Genomic DNA, 19,423 nt, shown 5'->3' on the forward strand with positions numbered 1-19,423 from the left:
TTGTGAAAATAAAATGCCATCATGCCCCAGTATGGTGTGTGGGATGGTATGGATCTGGGCTGTGCTGGGCTGGGCGTTGTTTGTACATGAATGCACACCAGGAAGTGGGCTCACCCTGCACACCCACTCCCTCCTGCAAGGACTGCCCCACGGTGCCCACGTCCACACACCCGCTGCAGTGGGCAAGGAGCCTGGGGGGGCTCAGTGGCGAAGGCTCTGCAGAAGAAATGGGGTGGGGATGGGGTGGGGAGAGTGAGATGAGAAGCAGGCCCCATGCAGAGGAAGGATCAAGGGTTCAGCGTGGCTGTGGCACAGGGAGGTGGGCTCCTGGGGGTGCAGTGTCACCTGGGGGGGCTCCTGACCCATACTGAGCCAGCTGGGCCACTGCCCCCAGGGGCTGGGGGGTGGGTCTGCGGCTCCTTTATTCCCCTTTAGCTTGTTGTGGGGGAGGGCTGCGTCTCTCAGCTCCCCCTCCCCCCACACACACACACTGTGGGGGCAGGGAAGGGCCGGGCCTGACCTGGGCTGAGCTGGGGGAGGGGGGAGGGTGGCACGAGGTACTTGTAGTCCGGAAGTGACCTCTCTGAGCCCGGAAGTGGGGTGGCGGAAAAGAACTACAGCTCCCAGCATCCCCCGCGGGGCGGCGTCCATAGCAACGGCGGAGCGGCTGCAGGGCCGGGGCAGAGCCGGCCGGGCGCCATGGGGCAGGATTATTACGCGGCGCTGGAGCTGAGCCGCAGCGCCAAGGACGCCGACATCAAAAAAGCGTGAGCGGGGGCGGGGGGTGCCTCGAACAGCCGTGCCCCGCCCCGCCGCCAGGGGGCGTATGGGCCGAGGGGGCACGCGGGTGTGCACGTTTCATGGCACCCACCAGTGTCGGGGGCACACGAGTGTGCACGTCTGCCATTGTGCCCACGAGTGTCAGGGGCACGCGGGTGTGCACGTGTCATGGCACCCACCAGTGTCAGGGCACGCAAGTGTGCACGTCTGCCATAGTGCCAGCTGTGTCGGGCACACGAGTGTGCACGTCTGCCATGGTGCCCACGAGTGTCAGGAGCACGCGGGTGTGCACGTGTCATGGCACCCACCAGTGTCGGGGGCACACGAGTGTGCACGTCTGCCATGGTGCCCACGAGTGTGAGGGGCACGTGGGTGTGCACGTGTCATGGCACCCACCAGTGTCAGGGCACGCAAGTGTGCACGTCTGCCATAGTGCCAGCGGTGTCAGGGGCACACAAAGGTGCACATCTGCTGAGGGTGCACATGAGTGTGCACGTGTCCATCTGTCTGGTGCCTCCATGATCTGCGCAGCAGCCTGGGTATCTCTGTATCACACCTGTGTGCTGCACAGACGCACACTTACTGTGCTCCTGAACAAGCAGATGTTTGGGGGGGGGGTGCAGAGATGCTGGCGCCTCGTGGGTTGTGGCCAATACAGCTGCACACGCTTTTGAAGGGGGCGGGTGGTTGTGTGGATCCCCCCTCAGTGTGTGTGCCCAGCTATATTGTCTCCAGCAGTAAAGTACACTGTGAAGACTCAGAGCTTTGGGGAAAAGAAGTAATTCCCTTGCTTTGTGCTAACAGCTAGATAGCTGTGTTGTGTTCACGTGCTGCTGTGAAGATAAGAGGACGGGTCTGGTTCCCTCAGTCTGTGCACCTCTGTAATGGGTCCAGCAACTCTGCACACTGCTGGGGAGGGAATCCTAGATTCTAAGGCCAGAAGGGACCATTGTGATCATCTAGCCTGACCTCCTGTATAACACAGGCTGTATGGCTTCCCTGAATTAATTCCTGGTTGAACGGAGCATGTCGTGCTCAGAGCAACTGCATGCAGGCATTGATCTCAGAGAGGCATATCCCAAAACACACAACACATCATCCATTACTATTTCCAAGTGAAAATATCTGTGGTGCTGGATCTGCTAAACAAAGGGGAATGCAGGGCGATATCTCTGATGGTGCGGCAACTCAAGTGCGGGTAGGGTATGGATCTGCTGTTGGATGATGTGTCTAACCTTGAAAGACCCAATCCTGAAAGGACCTGGGCCCAAATCTTCAGTGGTATTTAGATGCCTAACTCCCTTAGAAATCAATGGGAGTTAGATGCCTAAATAATTTTAGGATATGTGCCTTGAGTGACCCCGTTGACAGTACTGACAGACCAGCTACTCCCTATAAACGTTCAGCACTTTGGAGGATCACGGCACAAAGCAGTGCAAGGAGTTGCATTTAGGTGCTGTTGATTTCCTCTGGTGCAGCAGGGCAGACACGGTACCTTGGAACCAAACCTAGCAATAAACAAGAGAAGAACTCAGTTTGAAAACACTGGTGTAAGGTGTGAAGGACTGATTCTGCTCCCTTCAAAGAGAGCAGGATCAGGCTCTAATCCCGCACATCCATTCTGCTTATGATTTGGGATTGTAAACATTTGAAAAATGCACTCCGTGAAAAGCGCTTCAGTCTGCCTGTCAGAGCGGGATCTAACCGCATCCATGGTGGGGCTGGACCCTCCTGGCTTCTGTTTTGCAGCTACCGGAAACTAGCCTTGAAGAACCATCCTTTAAAAAATAAAGAACCTTGGGCACTGGATAAATTCAGGCAGCTCGCAGAAGCCTACGACGTGTTAAGTGATCGTAAGTAGGAACACGTTTCTCTTCCCAGAGATAAACTGTGCAGTTCACGGATAAGGACTGGAAAGTCAAATCCAAGCACAGAGTGTACTTTCAACAGGGGGATTTCATTAGGCACATCAGATCATCTGTTTTGCTGCCACGCTGGTTAGCTGCTGTATCCTCTGTCTGGCTATTGACGTCAGTTACTTAATTGTATATCTATCGCATGCCGCACTGATCCCTGCTCCTGCAATCTGATCCAGGCTGGTGAACATCTATGTCTGTTTGGAGCCCCAATGAATTTAATGGCACTGGTGTAAAGGTCCGCTTGTGCTGATCAGTTTTCAGGAGCAGGGCCCAGTGGAATGCTGTGGCCAAGAGAACTAGCTTGATCACTGAAGATAAAAGCAGGGAATATAAAGCAGAAATAGAGAGGTGATATTACCTTTGTTTACCGCATTGGAGAGACCATTACTGGAAAGCTGTCTTCAATTCTGGTGTCCACACTTCAAAAAGAATGGTGAAAAATTGGAGCGAGCCCAGAAAAGAGCTATAAGAATGATTCAAGGTCTGAAAAACATGTCTTATAGTGAAAGTAAATACATTTTAATCTGTTTAGGTTTATCAAAGAGAAGGTTAAGAGGTGACTTGATCCTGGTCTACAAGTACTTACACATGGAGAAAATATCTCTACTATAACATAATTCATAGATTATAAAGCTAGATGGGACCATTGTGATCATCTAGTCTGATCTCCTGTATAACACATGCCCTTGAACTCCCTTGCATTAATTCCTGTTTGAACTGGAAGTATGTTTCAGAAAAACAGCCAATCTTGATTTAAAAAAATTCCAGTGAATGAGAATCCACCAGGCACAGGCACAAGAAGATCTAATGGTTGAAAGTTGAAGTTCTCTTTCTCTTTGTTTTAATTGGCAAATTGCACCTGTAGACATCTAAATCTGACCGTCCATGACCCCTCCCCCATCTTCATTTTAAATTTGGATTTTTAGCATGAATGATAGGCCCGAAGCATGTAAAAGGATGAGGTCAAGAGAAACAAAAGTTATTTGTGTTAAACTTGTGGTGACCCTTCAAATATCAGTGTCATTTTATGTAAAGTTTGGGTTGAGGTCACAAACATAAAGAAAATGTGGTTAATTGGGTACCAGGTGCAGTATATAAGGTTTTAGTTTATTATAAAAACAGTGTCAGTGAATAGTTAGAAAGAAATATAAAGAAATAGTAGTTAGAAAGAAAAATGAGATCAGAAGAAAACCTTGAAGAAAGAGGCTCAGCCGTTAATCTTGTCTTGCCTGTGGCAGAGGACAGAACTCAGAGCTAGCCGTTTATCTGTCCTTAGCTTAGGTCCAATAACTGGCAATGCCATCACCTGTTTATTACAGTGTATAAAAAAGCAAAGTTTTCTAGGGATTCTTCGTCAGAGCTTTTCCTAGCCCCTCTGGAGTCATGCTATGATGGCAAGGTACCTCCCAGGCCTGATGCTGTTGTGAGCATTTTGGCCAGGATTTGTACCTGTATAGTCATCGGCGTATAGAATATAGGCGTGTATATGTTTATGTTTGCATTTTGGATGTAACTGACACCGAGTGGCCTTTGGGACTAATAGGAACGCTTGTGCGGAAACTGAGTCATGGCAAACCTGAATGGCTTATTAGGAAAATGATTTCAGGAGAGGAGGGTATCAGCCACCTTTCCCTGGATCAATCAGTGTATCATCTTCCCCAGCTGGGAGGATGAGCCTTTGAGGTTGAAACTCCCATAGAAAGTTGCCCCCACAATGGTACAAGAGCATCCTTTCTGCTACTTCAGACTTAAGGCAAGGAGGGTGCTTAATGACGGCTTTGGGCGACAGAACCCAGGATCAAGCAAAGACCTGGATCTAGAATTACATACCAGGGGTGGCCAAACTGTAGCTCGTGAGCTGCATGTGGCTCTTTTACAGGTAAAGTGCGGCTTGCAGAGCCCATTATGCCCCCCATTCTCTGCCTGCCAGACTGGGATGGGGAGCTCAGATCTTCTGCCCTGCGGTAGGGTGGTGGGGTTAGAGGATTTTGCCCAGTGGAGAGGAGGGTCTTGGGGTGGAAGTGGGAGGTCAGTGAGTTTGGCCACCCCTGCTGTATACTTTCATCTGACATACAAGTGATCAAAGCATACGGACATCCATTGTTGCCTCTTTCTTCCTTAGCTGTGAAGAGGGGCATCTATGATAAATTTGGAGAAGAGGGTCTCAAAGGAGGAATCCCCCTGGAATTTGGGAGTGAAAACCCTTGGTCTGTTGGCTATGTGTTTCATGGCAATGCTGAGAAAGTCTTCAAGGAGTTCTTTGGAGGAGATAATCCCTTTGCTGGTAGGTATAATCCATTTCTGTTATACTTCATGTTGTGTTTTTATGGTGATTGCCCCAAGCCTAGTCTCTTCAACAGAACCAACCCTGTGGTTGGCAACAAGTGAGTTAATGTTTTATAGTCACTTGGAAACCAGACCCTGCCCTTTTGCCTTTGCCACCATCAGCCCTCCGAACCCCTATTTGAGGGTTGTTTCTCTGCAATTGGTGATGGTTTACCTGACCTGTCAATCCACCCCATATCTCCATGGCAGCGTGGCTGGGCAGTACTTTAAACCACACACAGGGGACAGAAAAGTCACTCCAGGCTGGCTGGCTTGTAGTGTCTTCCCCTGAACCCATCACTTTTGCCTCTTGAAAATCCCTGGGCTCAAATAAAGGCAACTGCCCCATAACCTGGACACCCAAAGAACAGCCAGCCTCCACTGAGATTTTAATGCCGTGCCATGGTCATCTGAAGAGTGGCGGTGCTGAAGAGTGGTACAACCTGTCTTGTCCATTTCCCCAGAGACGGGGACCACCAGCACTGAGACATTCCCAGCCCCAGGTTACTCTAGACCCAGGTCCCCAGCATTGAAGCACGTTGTGCTGTGAGCTGAGCTCCAGACGCTCCCAAGATCTGTAAAATGGAGTTAACAATTCTTACTGTCCCACTCACAGTGGGGATGTGAGGCTTCCTTTATAAATGTCTTTGGGCCTTGGATGGAAGGAAGGCTCCTCAGGAGAGCAAAGTCCAATTATTAATTTTAAGGCTTGTGCGGGAAATGGAAACTTGTAACATTTATGTTTAGTAAAAAGAAGGGGGGAGTTAAGAAAACTCTCCCAAACAAATGTAGTGACAACCACTTCAGGGATTCCCAGAGGAAAGCAGGAATTCCTTTAGCATGATGAATAACACTTAACACATAAATAAGAATTCATGCTCTTCATGTTCAGAACATTTTTCAAACAGACACAAAGTTATCCCAGCTGGTATAGCGGTGAGATCACCCCCATTTTACAGATGGGGACATTGAGGCACAGGGAGGCCTTTTTGGAAATTGCCAAAAAGAGGCAATGTCTTGGAGTGCCTCACTTTCTGGATGGCTGATGTGAGCCACCTGGGTCCTGATTTTCAGAGGCACTGAGCACCCACAACTCCAGCTGAAATCAGCAAGAACAGGGCAGGGCAGGAGATTTGTGGGCACCTGTGGTCAGCCCAGCATGATTCAGGCTGGGCATCCAAAAACAGAGACACTTCTGACCCAAGTGACTTGCCCAAGGACAGAGACGGGATTCAGGGTCAGAGGAGAGACTTGGAATGCCTGGGTCCCAGACCTGTGTTCAGGCCACTATCTCATGCCACTCTCAGCTGATGGTGTGATTGCATCTAAACTTTTTCCAGGTCATTGAACATAAGAACGGCCATACTGGGTCAGACCAGTGGTCCATCTAGACCAATGTCCTGTCTTCCAACAGTGGCCAATGTCAGATGCTTCCAAGGGAATGAACAGAACAGGGCAATCATCAAGTGATCCATCCCCTGTCATCCAGTCACTGCATCTGGCAATCAGAGGCTTAGGGATGCCCAGAGCATGGGGTTGCATCCATGCCCATCTTGGCTAATAGCCACTGATGGACCTATCCTCTGTGAACTTATCTAAATGTTTTTTGAACCCAGTTATAGTTTTGCCCTTCACAACATCCCCTGGCAACAAGTTCCACGGGTTGACTGTGCGTTGTGTGAAAGAGTATTTCCTTTTGTTTGTTTAAACCTGCTGCCTATTAACTTCGTTGGGTGACCCCTGGTTTTTGTGTTTTGTGAAGGGCTAAATAACACTTCCCCATTCATTTTCTCCACACCATTTAAGTTTTTATAGATCTCTATCATATCCCCCCCAGTCGTCTTTTTTCCAAGCTGAACAGTCTGTGTCTTTTTAATCTCTCCTCATACAGAAGCTGTTCCATAGCCTTAATCATTTTTGTTGCCCTTCTCTGTACCTTTTCTATTTTTAATATATCTTTTTTGAGATGGGGTGACCAGAATTGCACGCATTCAAGGTACAGGCACACCATGGATTTATATAGTGGCATAATAATATTTACTGTCTTGTTATCTATCCCTTTCCTAATGCTTCCTAACATTCTGTTAGATGTTTTGACCGTTACCCCCAGGTCCTTTTCTGCAGAGCTGCTACCCAGCTGCACTATAGCTGTGCATGGGATTCTTTTCAAAGAGCTGTCTATGATGACTCCAAGATCTCTCTCTTGAGAAGTAACAGCTGATTTAGAGCCCACCATTTTGTATGCACAGTTGGGATTGTGTTTTCCAATATGCAGAGTTCTTTGCCCCAGATGGCTCTGAGGTGAACACGGCATTTGGAGGGCTGCGGGGGAAGGGGATGGCGAAGCAGGACCCGCCAATCGAGCGAGATCTCTACCTGTCGCTGGAGGACCTGTTCTACGGATGCACCAAGAAAATTAAGATTTCTCGCAGGGTAAGGAAAGATGGGGCCTGAATTAGGAGTGGTGAGAAGTGAGCCCGAATCGGTAGCACAAGGGGTGTGATGGCTGCCGGAAGGGAACCTGTCGTGGGAGAGCTGTTCTTTCCCATTGGGCTAGATTGTGAGTTTCTCTAGGAGAGCACTGGAAGTTTCACTGAAATCAGTGGACGTGAGGGATCACTATGTTCTGTGATAGTGTCTTCGGGGTCCCAGCTGACGGGGGACTGGACAGGTGGGGAGTAGCCTGCTCCAGGGAGTGGTGTAGGGCAGCTGAGAAGAGCCGGGTGGAGTGGAAAAGTGCAGGACCCCAACTCCACGCCATCTCCACTGCAAATGGGTTCCTGTGGCAGTTCAGAGAGCAGCTGGGCATTCTTGCTTCCATCCCTGCTCCTGCAGTGGGCTCTCCTTCCTAGCCAACTACAGCAGCAGCTCACGTCAGGATCCTGGCAGCAAAAGTTGCCATGCTGCTGGACTGAGCCCTGCTGCCAGAGCAAAGGAGGCCCTGCCAGAAGTTGATTCTCTTCTACACAGCACTGAGCAGGGTGCAGGAAAAGCCTGGGCTTCAGCAGCTTTAACATAACAGGTTTGGGTCTCTTTGCCAGACTTGATCTTAGCCACGTGGCCTCTGCCGTGAATAATAGATCCAGTGACTCCACTGCTACCCCACGGAAGTTAGAGGAAATTCAATGCAAACGTTAGCCTCCCTGGCAGGCTCCAGTGGGAATTACATTTGTCTCTGAGTGGCCTGATTTCCCATCACATTGTCCCCTCTGTGTGTTTTACTCCTTCCCCCCACCCTTCGTCTGTCCCAGCTGTTCGTCCATCCTGGCTGTTAGACTGTAAGCTCCTGGGAGGGACTGTGCTTGTCCAGTGCTGAGCACAGTGGGGCCCAGTCTTGGCTTGTCCCTAGGCACGGCTGTAATAGCTGTGATTTGCAGAGCTGCCTGTGCCCAGAAGCTCTGCAGTTCAAGCCAGTAGCTGATTTAGTTTCCTAAAGACTCTTGCCAGTAAAGCTGGTGCTGCATCACTGGCATTCTAGCCAATCAAAGACCTCGGTCTCCTAGAAAGAGACCAAACCTGACTGCCCCAATCAGCTGTTTCAAACCCTAGGTGATGAATGAAGATGGTCACACGTCCACCATCAGGGATAAGATCTTAACTATCGACGTGCAGCCCGGGTGGAAGCAGGGCACCAGGATTACATTTCAAAAAGAAGGCGACCAGGTAACTTACTGGGAGACTTTCAGATCTTCTGGCCATCACTGCTAGGCAAGATTTCAGCAGGACCGACTGGATCATTCAGTTTGCTATAATGATATCTTGTGTTTCTGTCGCACCTTCCATCTGAACATCTCCAAATGCTTGACAGACCCTAATCAACAAGCTACATAACATGCCTGAGGTGGTATGCCTATTTCAAGGTGAAGCACAGAGACGCTAAAGGGGAGATTTTCTACATTGCCTAAGGGCTTTAGGAGCACAAGTCCCATGTCTTTGCTCCGACAGGGACTCCTGCCATGGCCTTGAGCAAGTCACATAGCCTCTCTGCCTCAGTTTCCCCATCTGATAATCCTCCACGACCACAGCAGGGCATTGCGAGGATTGACTAGTTAATATTTGCAGAGTGCTTGAAGATGAGGGCCTGATTCTCCACTGAGATCCAGCCCCGTGGCTCTGCTCAGGCAGTGCTGAGGGTCAGAATCCAGTTATTAGTATCCAGCAAGGCATTCCCCCGGCACTGGGGAATCAGAACTAAAGCCTCTGGTGTAAATCTGGGAGAGGTGGCTCCTCCATCTCCTGCCCCCAGCACAGCAGGGTGTCAGGAGGAAGGGGAGCCATGCCCGTGGGATAAATTAGCACTGGCTCTTGGCTGCTGTCACTCACTGGGGTTGGGGCTGACATCGATCAGCCTGTGGGATCAGGGAGCCATAACTGAGAATCGGGCCCCAGATATACACAACTTTAATATTGTTGAGTGAAATTCACCTCTGTGCAGAGGGCGAGCACTGGGCTAAGGCTTCACTTTACACCGTATTTTGAGGGCTTAAATGGCACTTACCTGGAGCATGTGGCCAGTGCCTTGTACTGGCCCTCTGCACAGGAGTGAATTTCACAGCCGGGGGAAAGCATGCAGCAGTGGTCAGGACAGAAATTCCACCCAAAAAGCCATGTTAAAAGAACATTCGTAAGGGTGCAAAATCAAGCTATTAGCCAGTATGGACAGGGATGCAACCCCGTGCCCTGAGTGTCCCTCCCAGAAGCTGGGAGTGGACGATGGGATGGATCACTTGATGATTGCCTGTTCTGTTCATTCCCTCTTAAGCCTCTGGAACTGCCACTGTCAGAAGACAGGATACTGGGCTAGATGGACCATTGGTCTGACGCACTGTGACTGTTCTTACATTAAGCACTCGTTCGGAAATTCCAGAATTAAGGTTGCCTGTGCTAGAATGTTCCTTCCACAGTTTACATTATTGGCTTTTTGATTGATCTTTCTTCTAATAGCACAGTATAAATGACTAGTTCTTCAGTAGCAGAAGTGGTCATCTTACTTTATTATATTTAGAAATATTTTAAAGAGTCTTGCAGTAAGGGAAAACTTGTTTTGCTTTGCGTCTTTGTGATGCATAATGGAGGTTTGGGAGGTTTTTTCTATTTGTTTTTACCGTAAGAATACCAGGGATGTTAAATCTGGTTTAGCAGGAGGACTCATTGAAGGGCTCAGAGTGGGCTTTCTCAGCCTTTAACCAAGGGCGGGGAGGTCTAGTCGTAGAGTTTAATGCTGGAAGGGACCACTAGTCTTAGATCATCTAGTCTGACCTTCTGTGTATCACAGGCCACCCAGCACCTGCACACCCACCCAACCACCAAAATGAGACCAAGTATTACAGCCCTCAGGAGACTAGACTATTATGTGCCACGTGGAGAGAATAGGAGGGGCCAAGATGCATCAGTGCTCAAGGCTCCTGCAATGGCAAGGAAATGATTAAATGAGATCTGTCCAGATAACCCTGGCACGTGACCCGCATCAACATGCTGCAGAGAAAAGTGAAAAACTCCTAAGGTCACTGCCAAACTGATGGGGAAAATTCCTTCCCAATCCCACATATTGCAATCGGACCTGAGCATGTGAGCAAGAACCAGCCAGCCAGCCAAGAGCCTGAGTCTTTAACAAAGACAGCTTTTGGCTCCAGTGTGTGTCAGACGTTTGAGTTTAAAAGGCATTAAGAGAAACAAAGAAAAAGCATTTTAAACAATCTCGTTAAAATCCTTTCTCGTTCTCAGTTGCTGAGGTTCCATTTCCTTGGTATTTGTGATATCGTGACCTTGCTAGTTCTCCTGCCTTCCAGGAAAAGTAGCGTACTAAGAACCTGAGCACGCAGTGTAAAAGCAATGAGGGAAAAATATTTTGTTCAAAATGAAAGAAAACGCTTTCCAGGCCTTCTTTAGACATCAGAAAGAAGCAAAAAAAAGGGCAAAGACCTTTAAACAGCACTTGTCCGTGTAGATACTGACCTGTTTCTTGTTTTATTTCTTGTATTTTAGGGCCCGAACATCATCCCAGCTGATATTATCTTCATTGTACGAGAGAAACTCCATCCACGGTTTAAAAGGGAGGATGACAACTTGCTCTATGTAGCCACCATCCCCCTAGGGAAGGTGAGGTTACTGACTAGGGTGCTTGGGGCCTGCTCCAACTTGCAGGGAGGAGAAGGAAGAGATGCACGTTGACTTCAGTGGGAGTTGGATGGTGTCTTCTCCTTTCTTACCTTCCCATATGGCCGCCAGGTTTTGTAGGATGGCAACAATCTGCATTGGGGGTGGAAGGAATCACCAGTTTATAATTGGACCAAACACAGTCTGGGCCAGCCAGTCAGGCTGCTGGGAGGCTGCCTATTATTTATCATCTTAATTCTCAATTTGTATGGATTAGCTGTTCTTGAATTGGCTGAATTAATCATTAATCGTTCAGGGGAGAACAGAAGATCTTTGGGCCTGATTTTAATGCATCTGAGGTATGGAATTTTACATCTGTAGATACCACCATCCTCCCTGCAAATGCACGTAATTATCCCTCTGTGCGCACAGTTACCTTGCGTGTGTGCACGCACGCCCACGCGCTGTCATGGTGACTGCACACACCAATTAGATGTGCAATCACACGTCTCAGCTGTGTGAAAATCGGGCCCCAGGGATTCAACCTCTCCAGTATTTTGTATTTATTTCGTGCCCCCGAAGTGTGCTAGGCTCTTTTCAGAACAAAGACTCCTAAGAGGTAACGATCTCATTGATGATCTATTTATGGCTAATGCTTGATGCGTCTGAATAGGCGCTGCCCACGCCCACCTGAAACAGGGCCCGTCATCAGTTTTGCAATGTCATACATGGCGGGTGGAGTAAGAATTCCTTCCTGATCCATTCAGCTGTTCATTCATGTCCTGAAGCATAGTCTTAGGTGGCCCTGATCGCTGCTGAATGTACAATTACTGGGGTTATTGGTCATAATGTTAAACAGCGCTCTTAAAAATCCAGTTACAATGTCCTATGGATTGGTCAGTCTGCAGCAAGCCAGAACAACAACACACCTGTAGCTCTACTGCATCGCCATCCAGTATCCAGTACGTAAAAGGAAATAGGTCCTTACACCTAGAACTCCACCGAGGGGGTCAGGTGCTAGAATTAGCTCAGACATTAACTATAATTGTTCCAAAAATTCCTCATTTAAATATCAACTGCTAGGTGGTCTTGAATGTGGTGCTCATGAATGACACAGGAGGCAATGTTGCTTAGTGGGTAGAACGCTGGACCAGGCTTGTTTTAGTCTGCAGAAAAGAAGAGTGAGGGGGGATTTGATAGCAGCCTTTAACTACCTGAAAGGGTGTTCCAGGGAGGATGGAGCTAGGCTGTTCTCAGTGGTGGCAGATGACAGAACTAGGAGCAATGGTCTCAAGTTGCAGGGGGGGAGGTCTAGGTTGGATATTAGGAAAAACTTTTCCACTAGGAGGGTGGTGAAGCACTGGGATGGGTTACCTAGGGAGGTGGTGGAATCTCCATCCTTAGAGGTTTTTAAGGCCCTGTTTGACAAAGCCCGGGCTGGGATGATTTACTTGGGGTTGGTCCAGCTTTGAGCAGGGGGTTAGACTAGCTGACCTCCTGAGGTCCCTTCCAGCCCTCATCTTCTGTGATTCTATGAGGACTCAGGAACTTTGGGTTCTCTTCCCAGCCCTGCCAGTGGTTTGCTGGGTGATCTTGAGCAAGTCATTTCATTTCTCTGTGCCTCGGTTTCCCATCTGTAAAATCTGGGAAATGACACTGACCTCCTTTGTCAAGCGCTTGGAGAGCTGCAGACGGAAAGCACTGTGGAAGAGCTGGGGTCATTATTAAGTCACAGTGCTCTGTTCTGAAGGGTTCCACACGTTCTCTGGCCCCTGCACCCTTTGGTAAAAGCATGTCTCTTCATTTATCACGTTTCTCTGCGCTCACCAGGCCTTTTAAGGACAATCACATCACTACTCGCATCTCCATCCCCAGCGAAGGCGAGTGATTTAGAAATATCTTCAGTTTCTCTCCCCATTGCTCACATGAATGAACTCACTGGTACTTTGCCACTCTTCACACTGGCTGTGGCTGAGAGGCGTGCACAGTGCAGCTGGCGGGAGGAGGTGTGCAAAGGTGGTTTTAAGCCCTTCAATTCTGAGTGGGTTGTGGGCTGATCTGATTCTCCCCAGTGTAACGTAGATCAGCTTGAGGGCTGCATGAATAGCTGAAGGCCACCAGGGGGTGTAGCAGAGCCTCGGTCACACACCCCTTTTATCTGGCCACACCCCCTAGTTGGCAGTTCAATGTGCGAGGAAAGGCGCGACGATGCTGGCTCTCCTCTATCAGAACTCAGAAGATCCCCTACACTGGATGATTCTTTTGTGCCTGGACAAGTACTAAGGATGTAAAGGCCGATTTGTATTAGCCTTACCCAGGCTCCCATGTAGCACAAACTATCTCAGCCTATGCCTGTTATTTGGAATCACGGGATCGATGCACATTGTAGCTCATTGCCTCGCTCTCCATCTTTTGCAGGCTTTGATTGGCTGCACAGTGGATGTGAAAACCCTAGATGACAGACTGCTTAATATTCCCATCAACGACATTGTCCAGTAAGAAATAGCTCCTTATGCAATCGGCATAGGGTGACCAGACATCCCCATACTATCAGGACCACCCCGAGATGAGGGGCTTTGTTTTATATACAACCCTTTTCTGCCTCCCCCCCGAAATCTATTTCCCCCCTAACCCCATTTTTCACACTTGCTATCTGGTCACCCTAAATCATCAAGACAAACGACCCTGCTCTCCAGAGGCTTGAAAAAGGGCCCTTTTCTGTGGCGCTTTTAGTAACGTGTGAGTCTGCTCTGAAAAGTGAAGCTGGGGTTTTCAATTGTGCTTTGGGATGTTTGAATCGAGGCACCTCGAAACAGTCCTGATCGGCAGAGGGCGGGTGCTCCGCCTTAAAGGGCTCTTAGATTGGGCACCCAAAATCACTAGCCGCTTTTGAAAGCCTTGGCTTGACTGTAAAATCAGCCTCTCCGCTGCAGCGGAGCAGCTCTGCTCCTTCTGTGTCTGCAGAGTAAGAGCTGGTTACAGCACAAACAATGCCAGGTTTTACTGGTTTTTATTCCTCAGCCCAGCAGAGCCCACACAGCTGCAGGCAAATAACTGGGCTCATTAACGGGACTGTTGGCTCTGTTCTGATTGCAACGCTGAATTCTGCCCTCACTCGTACCCACTCAGGAGCAGCTTGCTACACCCGCACAAACTCCTTGCACTGATGTCACTCAGGGCAGACTTGGGTGTGCAGAACCTCTATAACCTATGGCAATGCCTGAGCTAGAACATACCCCGCTGGCCTTTCAGATCCCAAGGGTGGTGGGTAGAAATCCATCCTTTTACTAGTAAGCTGAGAAAATCCACTCAGGAGTCACCGAGACAAAGCGAAGAGAGCGCCCGCAAGCCCATTTTTAGTCATTTTTTCAGAGCACAGCACTTCAAAGAAATCGTTACATGTGTTTGTCCAAGTAGGGTGCTGCATAGATCCCAGTTAGCAAGATGGTTAGGGCCAGGTCCTGCCATCATTGGTGCACACAGAGGCACAATTTGCTCCTTACTGAGATTATCTCCGCTCTATGTGTGGACAGTGCCACCAGGTGTGTGTTTGCTGCAACCTTAAGAAGATTACTCCCTGCATAATGCTGGCCTTTGTTTTTGCAGCCCCAAGTACTTCAAAGTTGTGCCAGGGGAAGGGATGCCTCTGCCCAGCGACCCCACGTGCAAAGGGGATCTCATCATGTATTTTGATATCCGCTTCCCGGAGAGGCTCACACCAGCCAAGAAGCAGCTCCTGAGACAAGCACTCCTGACTTGAGGATGCTGTGATCTCATCTCCCCCGACCCAGAGGAATAAAGCGTTTTAGCTATTTATACAGCTCAGCCCTGGCTGTATGTTAGTTGGGTGATAAACGGCTCGCCTGCTGCGCGGTGTCTTTGAAAGGGTCACTTTCATGACTGTATGGGCTGTGGTTATTGACATCACACAAAACTGTGCTCTGTGCTGGTTAAAGCGCAGCAGCACTTTTTATATCAGCATGCAACCCTGCTCTCCTGACCACATTAAATGCCTCCCTGCATTGCAACTGGAGGCCGTTCTGCACTGCCAGTCCTAAACTGTGTATGGAGCGATATTGTGCTCTGCTAAAAAGCTGCCATGCTCCACTCCAGAGGTGGCTGTGGTTCCCAGGTGGCTGAAGCAGTGTGGCAAGTCTTTGCGGATGAACGACCCCAGAAAATGTTAATGGACTATCCAGTGCAAAGTGCAGTTGCTTGTAGATAAAGAACCTCCTTTCATTCCCCATGTTGGGAGACTTCTTAACTAAGGGGCAGGAGCCCCACTTGCTTGTCCCTGTGCCTAATGCTGGCTTGAGCACTAGTAATCCTCCCCACCAGTAGGCAGGCAGAAGCCTCACACCGCCCCCACCTCTCCTGCTGCTGACTCCTCCGTCCAGCACCCAGCAATGGGCTGCTTTCTCCTTACTCCTGCCCTGCTTTCCTGGCTGGCCAGCCTCCCCCCTTGTGTCTCTTGGGCGTCATCAGGGACCTGCTAGGAGCTTTAGCCATGGGGCCTTGTTTGTGGGGGATGGAGGCGGAGCAGATGTGTTGGGGAGAGGAGAGAGTTTCCACTGCTGCACACTTCAAAGGATTAAATCTAGGGGGGTTCCTATACCTGTCATTATGGTACATGCCAGGTAACTGGGAGGGGGGGGGCAGTTTAAATCCAGGGACACTTACTGGCAGTCACTGCTGCTTGAAAGGGAAAGTCTCTGCTTCATGGAGGCGATGGTGTTTTACTGGGTCTCAGGACAAAAGTTGGGGTGGGGGGGCTCAGAGGTCTTCCAGTCATTGGGGAATTCTGCTTAGTGGCAAGGGACAGCTCCCTGCGGGGACTTCTTATTACACAGATCCCACTCTACGTCCATCCTCTGGGCCCTGACAGGTACAGGAGAAGTGCAAAAGGGACCGTTACTAACAGAACAGGTCCAGGGACTGACTCTCTCACCAGGAGACAGCCTAAAGGGGGCAAAGTCAAAACTGATCAGCAGAAGTACTTTTTCCACACATGTAATTAGACTGTGGAACTCACTGCCACAGGATGTCACTGATACCAAGAGTTTGGTAGGAGTCCAAAAGGAGACTGGGCATAGCTATGGAGAACAAGAATAGCCTGCGATGTCATAATCAATGATAGCAACATAATATCACTTCCCAAATGTAACTTTAGGCTTCAGGTCTGAGCCCGTTTCTAACTCATAGAGCGCAGGATATTGAGTGGAATCGTAAATCTGCTTCTGTGGGGTGTTTACACCTTCCAGCTGGGCTAGGCACTATTGGCGCTAGGATACAGCACTAGATGAGCCTCAGTGCTGAGTCACTTCCCATGTTCCTGGCTTCACTTCATGGCACTGCCGGATCGTCTTTAGGGGCTGAATCGGCGGTGTCAGAAAGGAGGAAAACCACCCTGCGTGTGTGCAAAGAGAGCAAGGCTGAGTGTATGGTTAGGGCAGCAGACTAGGAAGCCGTAGATGTAGAGTCACTGCCTGTGACTTTGGGCAAGTCAGTTCCTGTCTGAGTCCCAGGTCCCCACCTGTGAAATGGAGATAACCTTCCCCCGCCAGATGTGAACAGCTACACCGACACGTAGCTAGCGAACAACGCAGCTAAATGTCACAGCACTGCAAATAAAAACCACCTGTCACCCCATTAGTGAGCTGGAAGCACCTGGCAGCAGGACCAGGGACCTGCAGGGATGGATGTACATCTCCCATCTCACCGCTAACTCCCACAGGTCCAGCCATCCCGATTTAACCCCCTCCTGCCCAGCACCCCCATTAAAGGCAAAGCACCCAACCCATGGAAACAGCGCTGCTCCCCAGGCATCTTGGCAGCATGGGTGCAGCCCCAGTTTCCATCCAGCAGTCACACCTGAGTGCGGCTCTCGCTGTGCCGGTGGGGCTGTGCACGCGCTGGTGACCGGGGGAGAGCTGCACTCGTGGGTGCGCTACAGGGCCCATGACTCTAGTTGAAACTGAGACACACACAATACTTACCCGATAGCAGCTGCCATCTAAGACTTTCAAAGCACTTTAACGCCACTGAAGAACCTGACTTTTCTAATCCTGGCCTCCTGGAGGAAGTCTGCTTCTCTCATTTAAACCACAGCACCAAAAAGTGAAGTGACTTGCTGAAGCTCACATGCTGCACAAGCTACCGTTTGCGCCCACTGCTGGGCATGAGCGGCCAGCCCGTACCACTGCCTGCCCCTGGATTCGCTTGCCCTGTGCCCGCTGCAGTTAGAGCAACCCAGAGTGCCAGGAAAAAGGACAGCTCAAGCAGGCCTCATCTGCTGTCACTGACGTCAGTGGCACAGCACTGGGTGCCTAGGGGTTGAGTAGTTGGTGTCCTCGGGCCTGTCTCAGCCCAGGGGCTTGGACTTGGTGCCTCTTCAGGGTCCCGTCCAGCCTGACATTTCTATTATTCTAGTATTGACAGGGTCTCCGTGTCCAGAGCTGCGAACATTGACTGCTCCAGTCTCAGGAATGGAGCAGCTGCCAGCCACCTGTGGGGTAGCGTTTGCTGTTCTGATTGCAGCTGATGGTCGCAGAGACGCACGGATATCCTCCCTTGTACAAGGCATAGAAGCTGCAGCTCCTGCTCCAAGGTGTGACCGTTAGCAGCGTTGGTATCCAGCCAGGATCTATTGCTAGGGCACAGCTACTTCCACAGGGCCCAGCCTTGTGCACAGCACACCCAGAGGAAGACGCACGCTAAACTGCCGTAAGCCAGCTTTAAACCAAGAGGGGGTTGGCCATGGCCAAGTTTGCACCCCTTGAACTAAATGGGGTTTCAAGGCAATTGACGTTAAACCAGTGAGCCTTCCACCAAGCTCTTTGAGTCTGACTTGGGATTACCCAAACCCCTTTGCTCAGAGCTTCAGATGTTACATTACTATGAGAGCCGCATGATTTGGGTAGAGATGGGGCAGAAACAGCGCCTGCCACTGCAGAATACAGGGCCCTAATCTAGGGCATAGCAGTAAATTGATCCTCAACGTGACCTTCTCCTGGGGGGGGGGCTACAGAGTCAGAGAAACATCAGCCAGTGGTGACAATCCACTGCTCGAAGTTGCTTGGTGGGGAGTTGTGGGCAGAGGAAGGGCAATATGCCAAGGAGTCAGAGGCATTATAGCCTGAACCAGGCTATAGGTCTAGCTAAAGCACTCTTTCTTGTGTGGGCGATGGTGCTGGCTAGTGAAATGCAGTTATTCTAGAAAGTACACGGGAGCCAGAATAGTCATTCCAGGGTAGATAAGCGTTAGCCTTTTCTAGCCCATTAATCCCATGTACGAGAGCTGAATGTTCATTGCCCCTATAAATGTCTAATTTGTTTCGGATCCTTAAACTCTTGGCCACGCTGCCATCTTGTGAGATTTGTCCAGGTTTATCACGCAGTAAATTATTTCCTTCTCTCAGCTTTAAATCTGTCGCCTATTTCATCCCGTGTCCCCTGCTGAGTCTTAGCTGCAGGCAAACTCCTAATGTTCTTGTGATCTATGGCAGCAGCTTCTCCAGGGCCCTGAATTTGAATCTCTGGGGAGAGAGGTTTTGGTAGAACACACTCAGTGCTGGACTACTTTGCTAACGCCTTCATCTGATAAAAGCCCAGTGTGACATTTAGGGCCCGGCCACAGGGCGCAGCTGTTTTGTCAGGATGTTTTGGAGCGGGTGTTTTCATCCGTTTCTTGAATTCATCAAAGTAAGTTGATCAGGCTTCCTCCGCAGCTGAACACGTAGCAGGTAGAGACTCGATCCTAACTTTCAGAGCAGGCCCAGTTGTGGCCAGAGTTCATCAAAGGGGAAGTTACTTTGTCCACGTCACTTTTGCAGTTACGAGGCTCTGGCTTGAGAGGAAGCTGAGCGTTCAGTCTCTGGCCGGGCTGCAGACTCACTGTGTGACCAGCTGGGTCACCTGGTCTGTGGCTTTACTCTCCGGCTGTGAAGGGGGACACTTCCCTACCTTGCCGGGGTGTTGAGAGGACAGATTCCGATAGGGATTGAGTGGGGCTCAGAGATCACAGCGATGGAACAACGAGCACATCCAGATGGACGACCAGGTTTTCAAAAGTGACTGGTGACTGTGGGTGCCCAGAATGACACCCCACCTTAAAGGGGCCCCGTTTCAGGAAGTGCTCTGTTCAACCTTTAAAAATGAAAATCAGGCATCCAAAGTTGCTCGTCATGGCCAGATCCTCTTGCAGCCACACATAGACGCCCATGCACGAAGGCCCTTTCAGTTCAATGCACCATTATAAGCATCAGCCTTCTCCTCCACAAAGCAAGTTCACACAAGGAGCAGGC

General features: G+C 49.8%; 1 protein-coding gene across 1 annotated transcript; it reads left to right on the forward strand.

Moving 5' to 3' along the window:
- Positions 1 to 669: 669 nt before the first annotated feature.
- DNAJB13 (DnaJ heat shock protein family (Hsp40) member B13) lies at positions 670 to 15,471 on the forward strand. Its single transcript, XM_067533193.1, has 8 exons — positions 670 to 767; positions 2,530 to 2,633; positions 4,822 to 4,983; positions 7,300 to 7,457; positions 8,574 to 8,687; positions 11,010 to 11,123; positions 13,539 to 13,615; positions 14,727 to 15,471. Exons 1-8 carry the CDS (start codon positions 700 to 702, stop codon positions 14,878 to 14,880), a joined length of 951 nt encoding a protein of 316 aa, XP_067389294.1. The 5' UTR covers positions 670 to 699; the 3' UTR covers positions 14,881 to 15,471.
- The last annotated feature ends 3,952 nt before the right edge of the window (positions 15,472 to 19,423 follow it).

The sequence above is a fragment of the Emydura macquarii genome, unplaced genomic scaffold, assembly GCF_026122565.2.
Source record: "Emydura macquarii macquarii isolate MOO-44397 ecotype Brisbane River unplaced genomic scaffold, CSIRO-AGI_Emac_v2 contig_3328, whole genome shotgun sequence".
NCBI classification, from domain to species: Eukaryota; Metazoa; Chordata; order Testudines; family Chelidae; genus Emydura; species Emydura macquarii.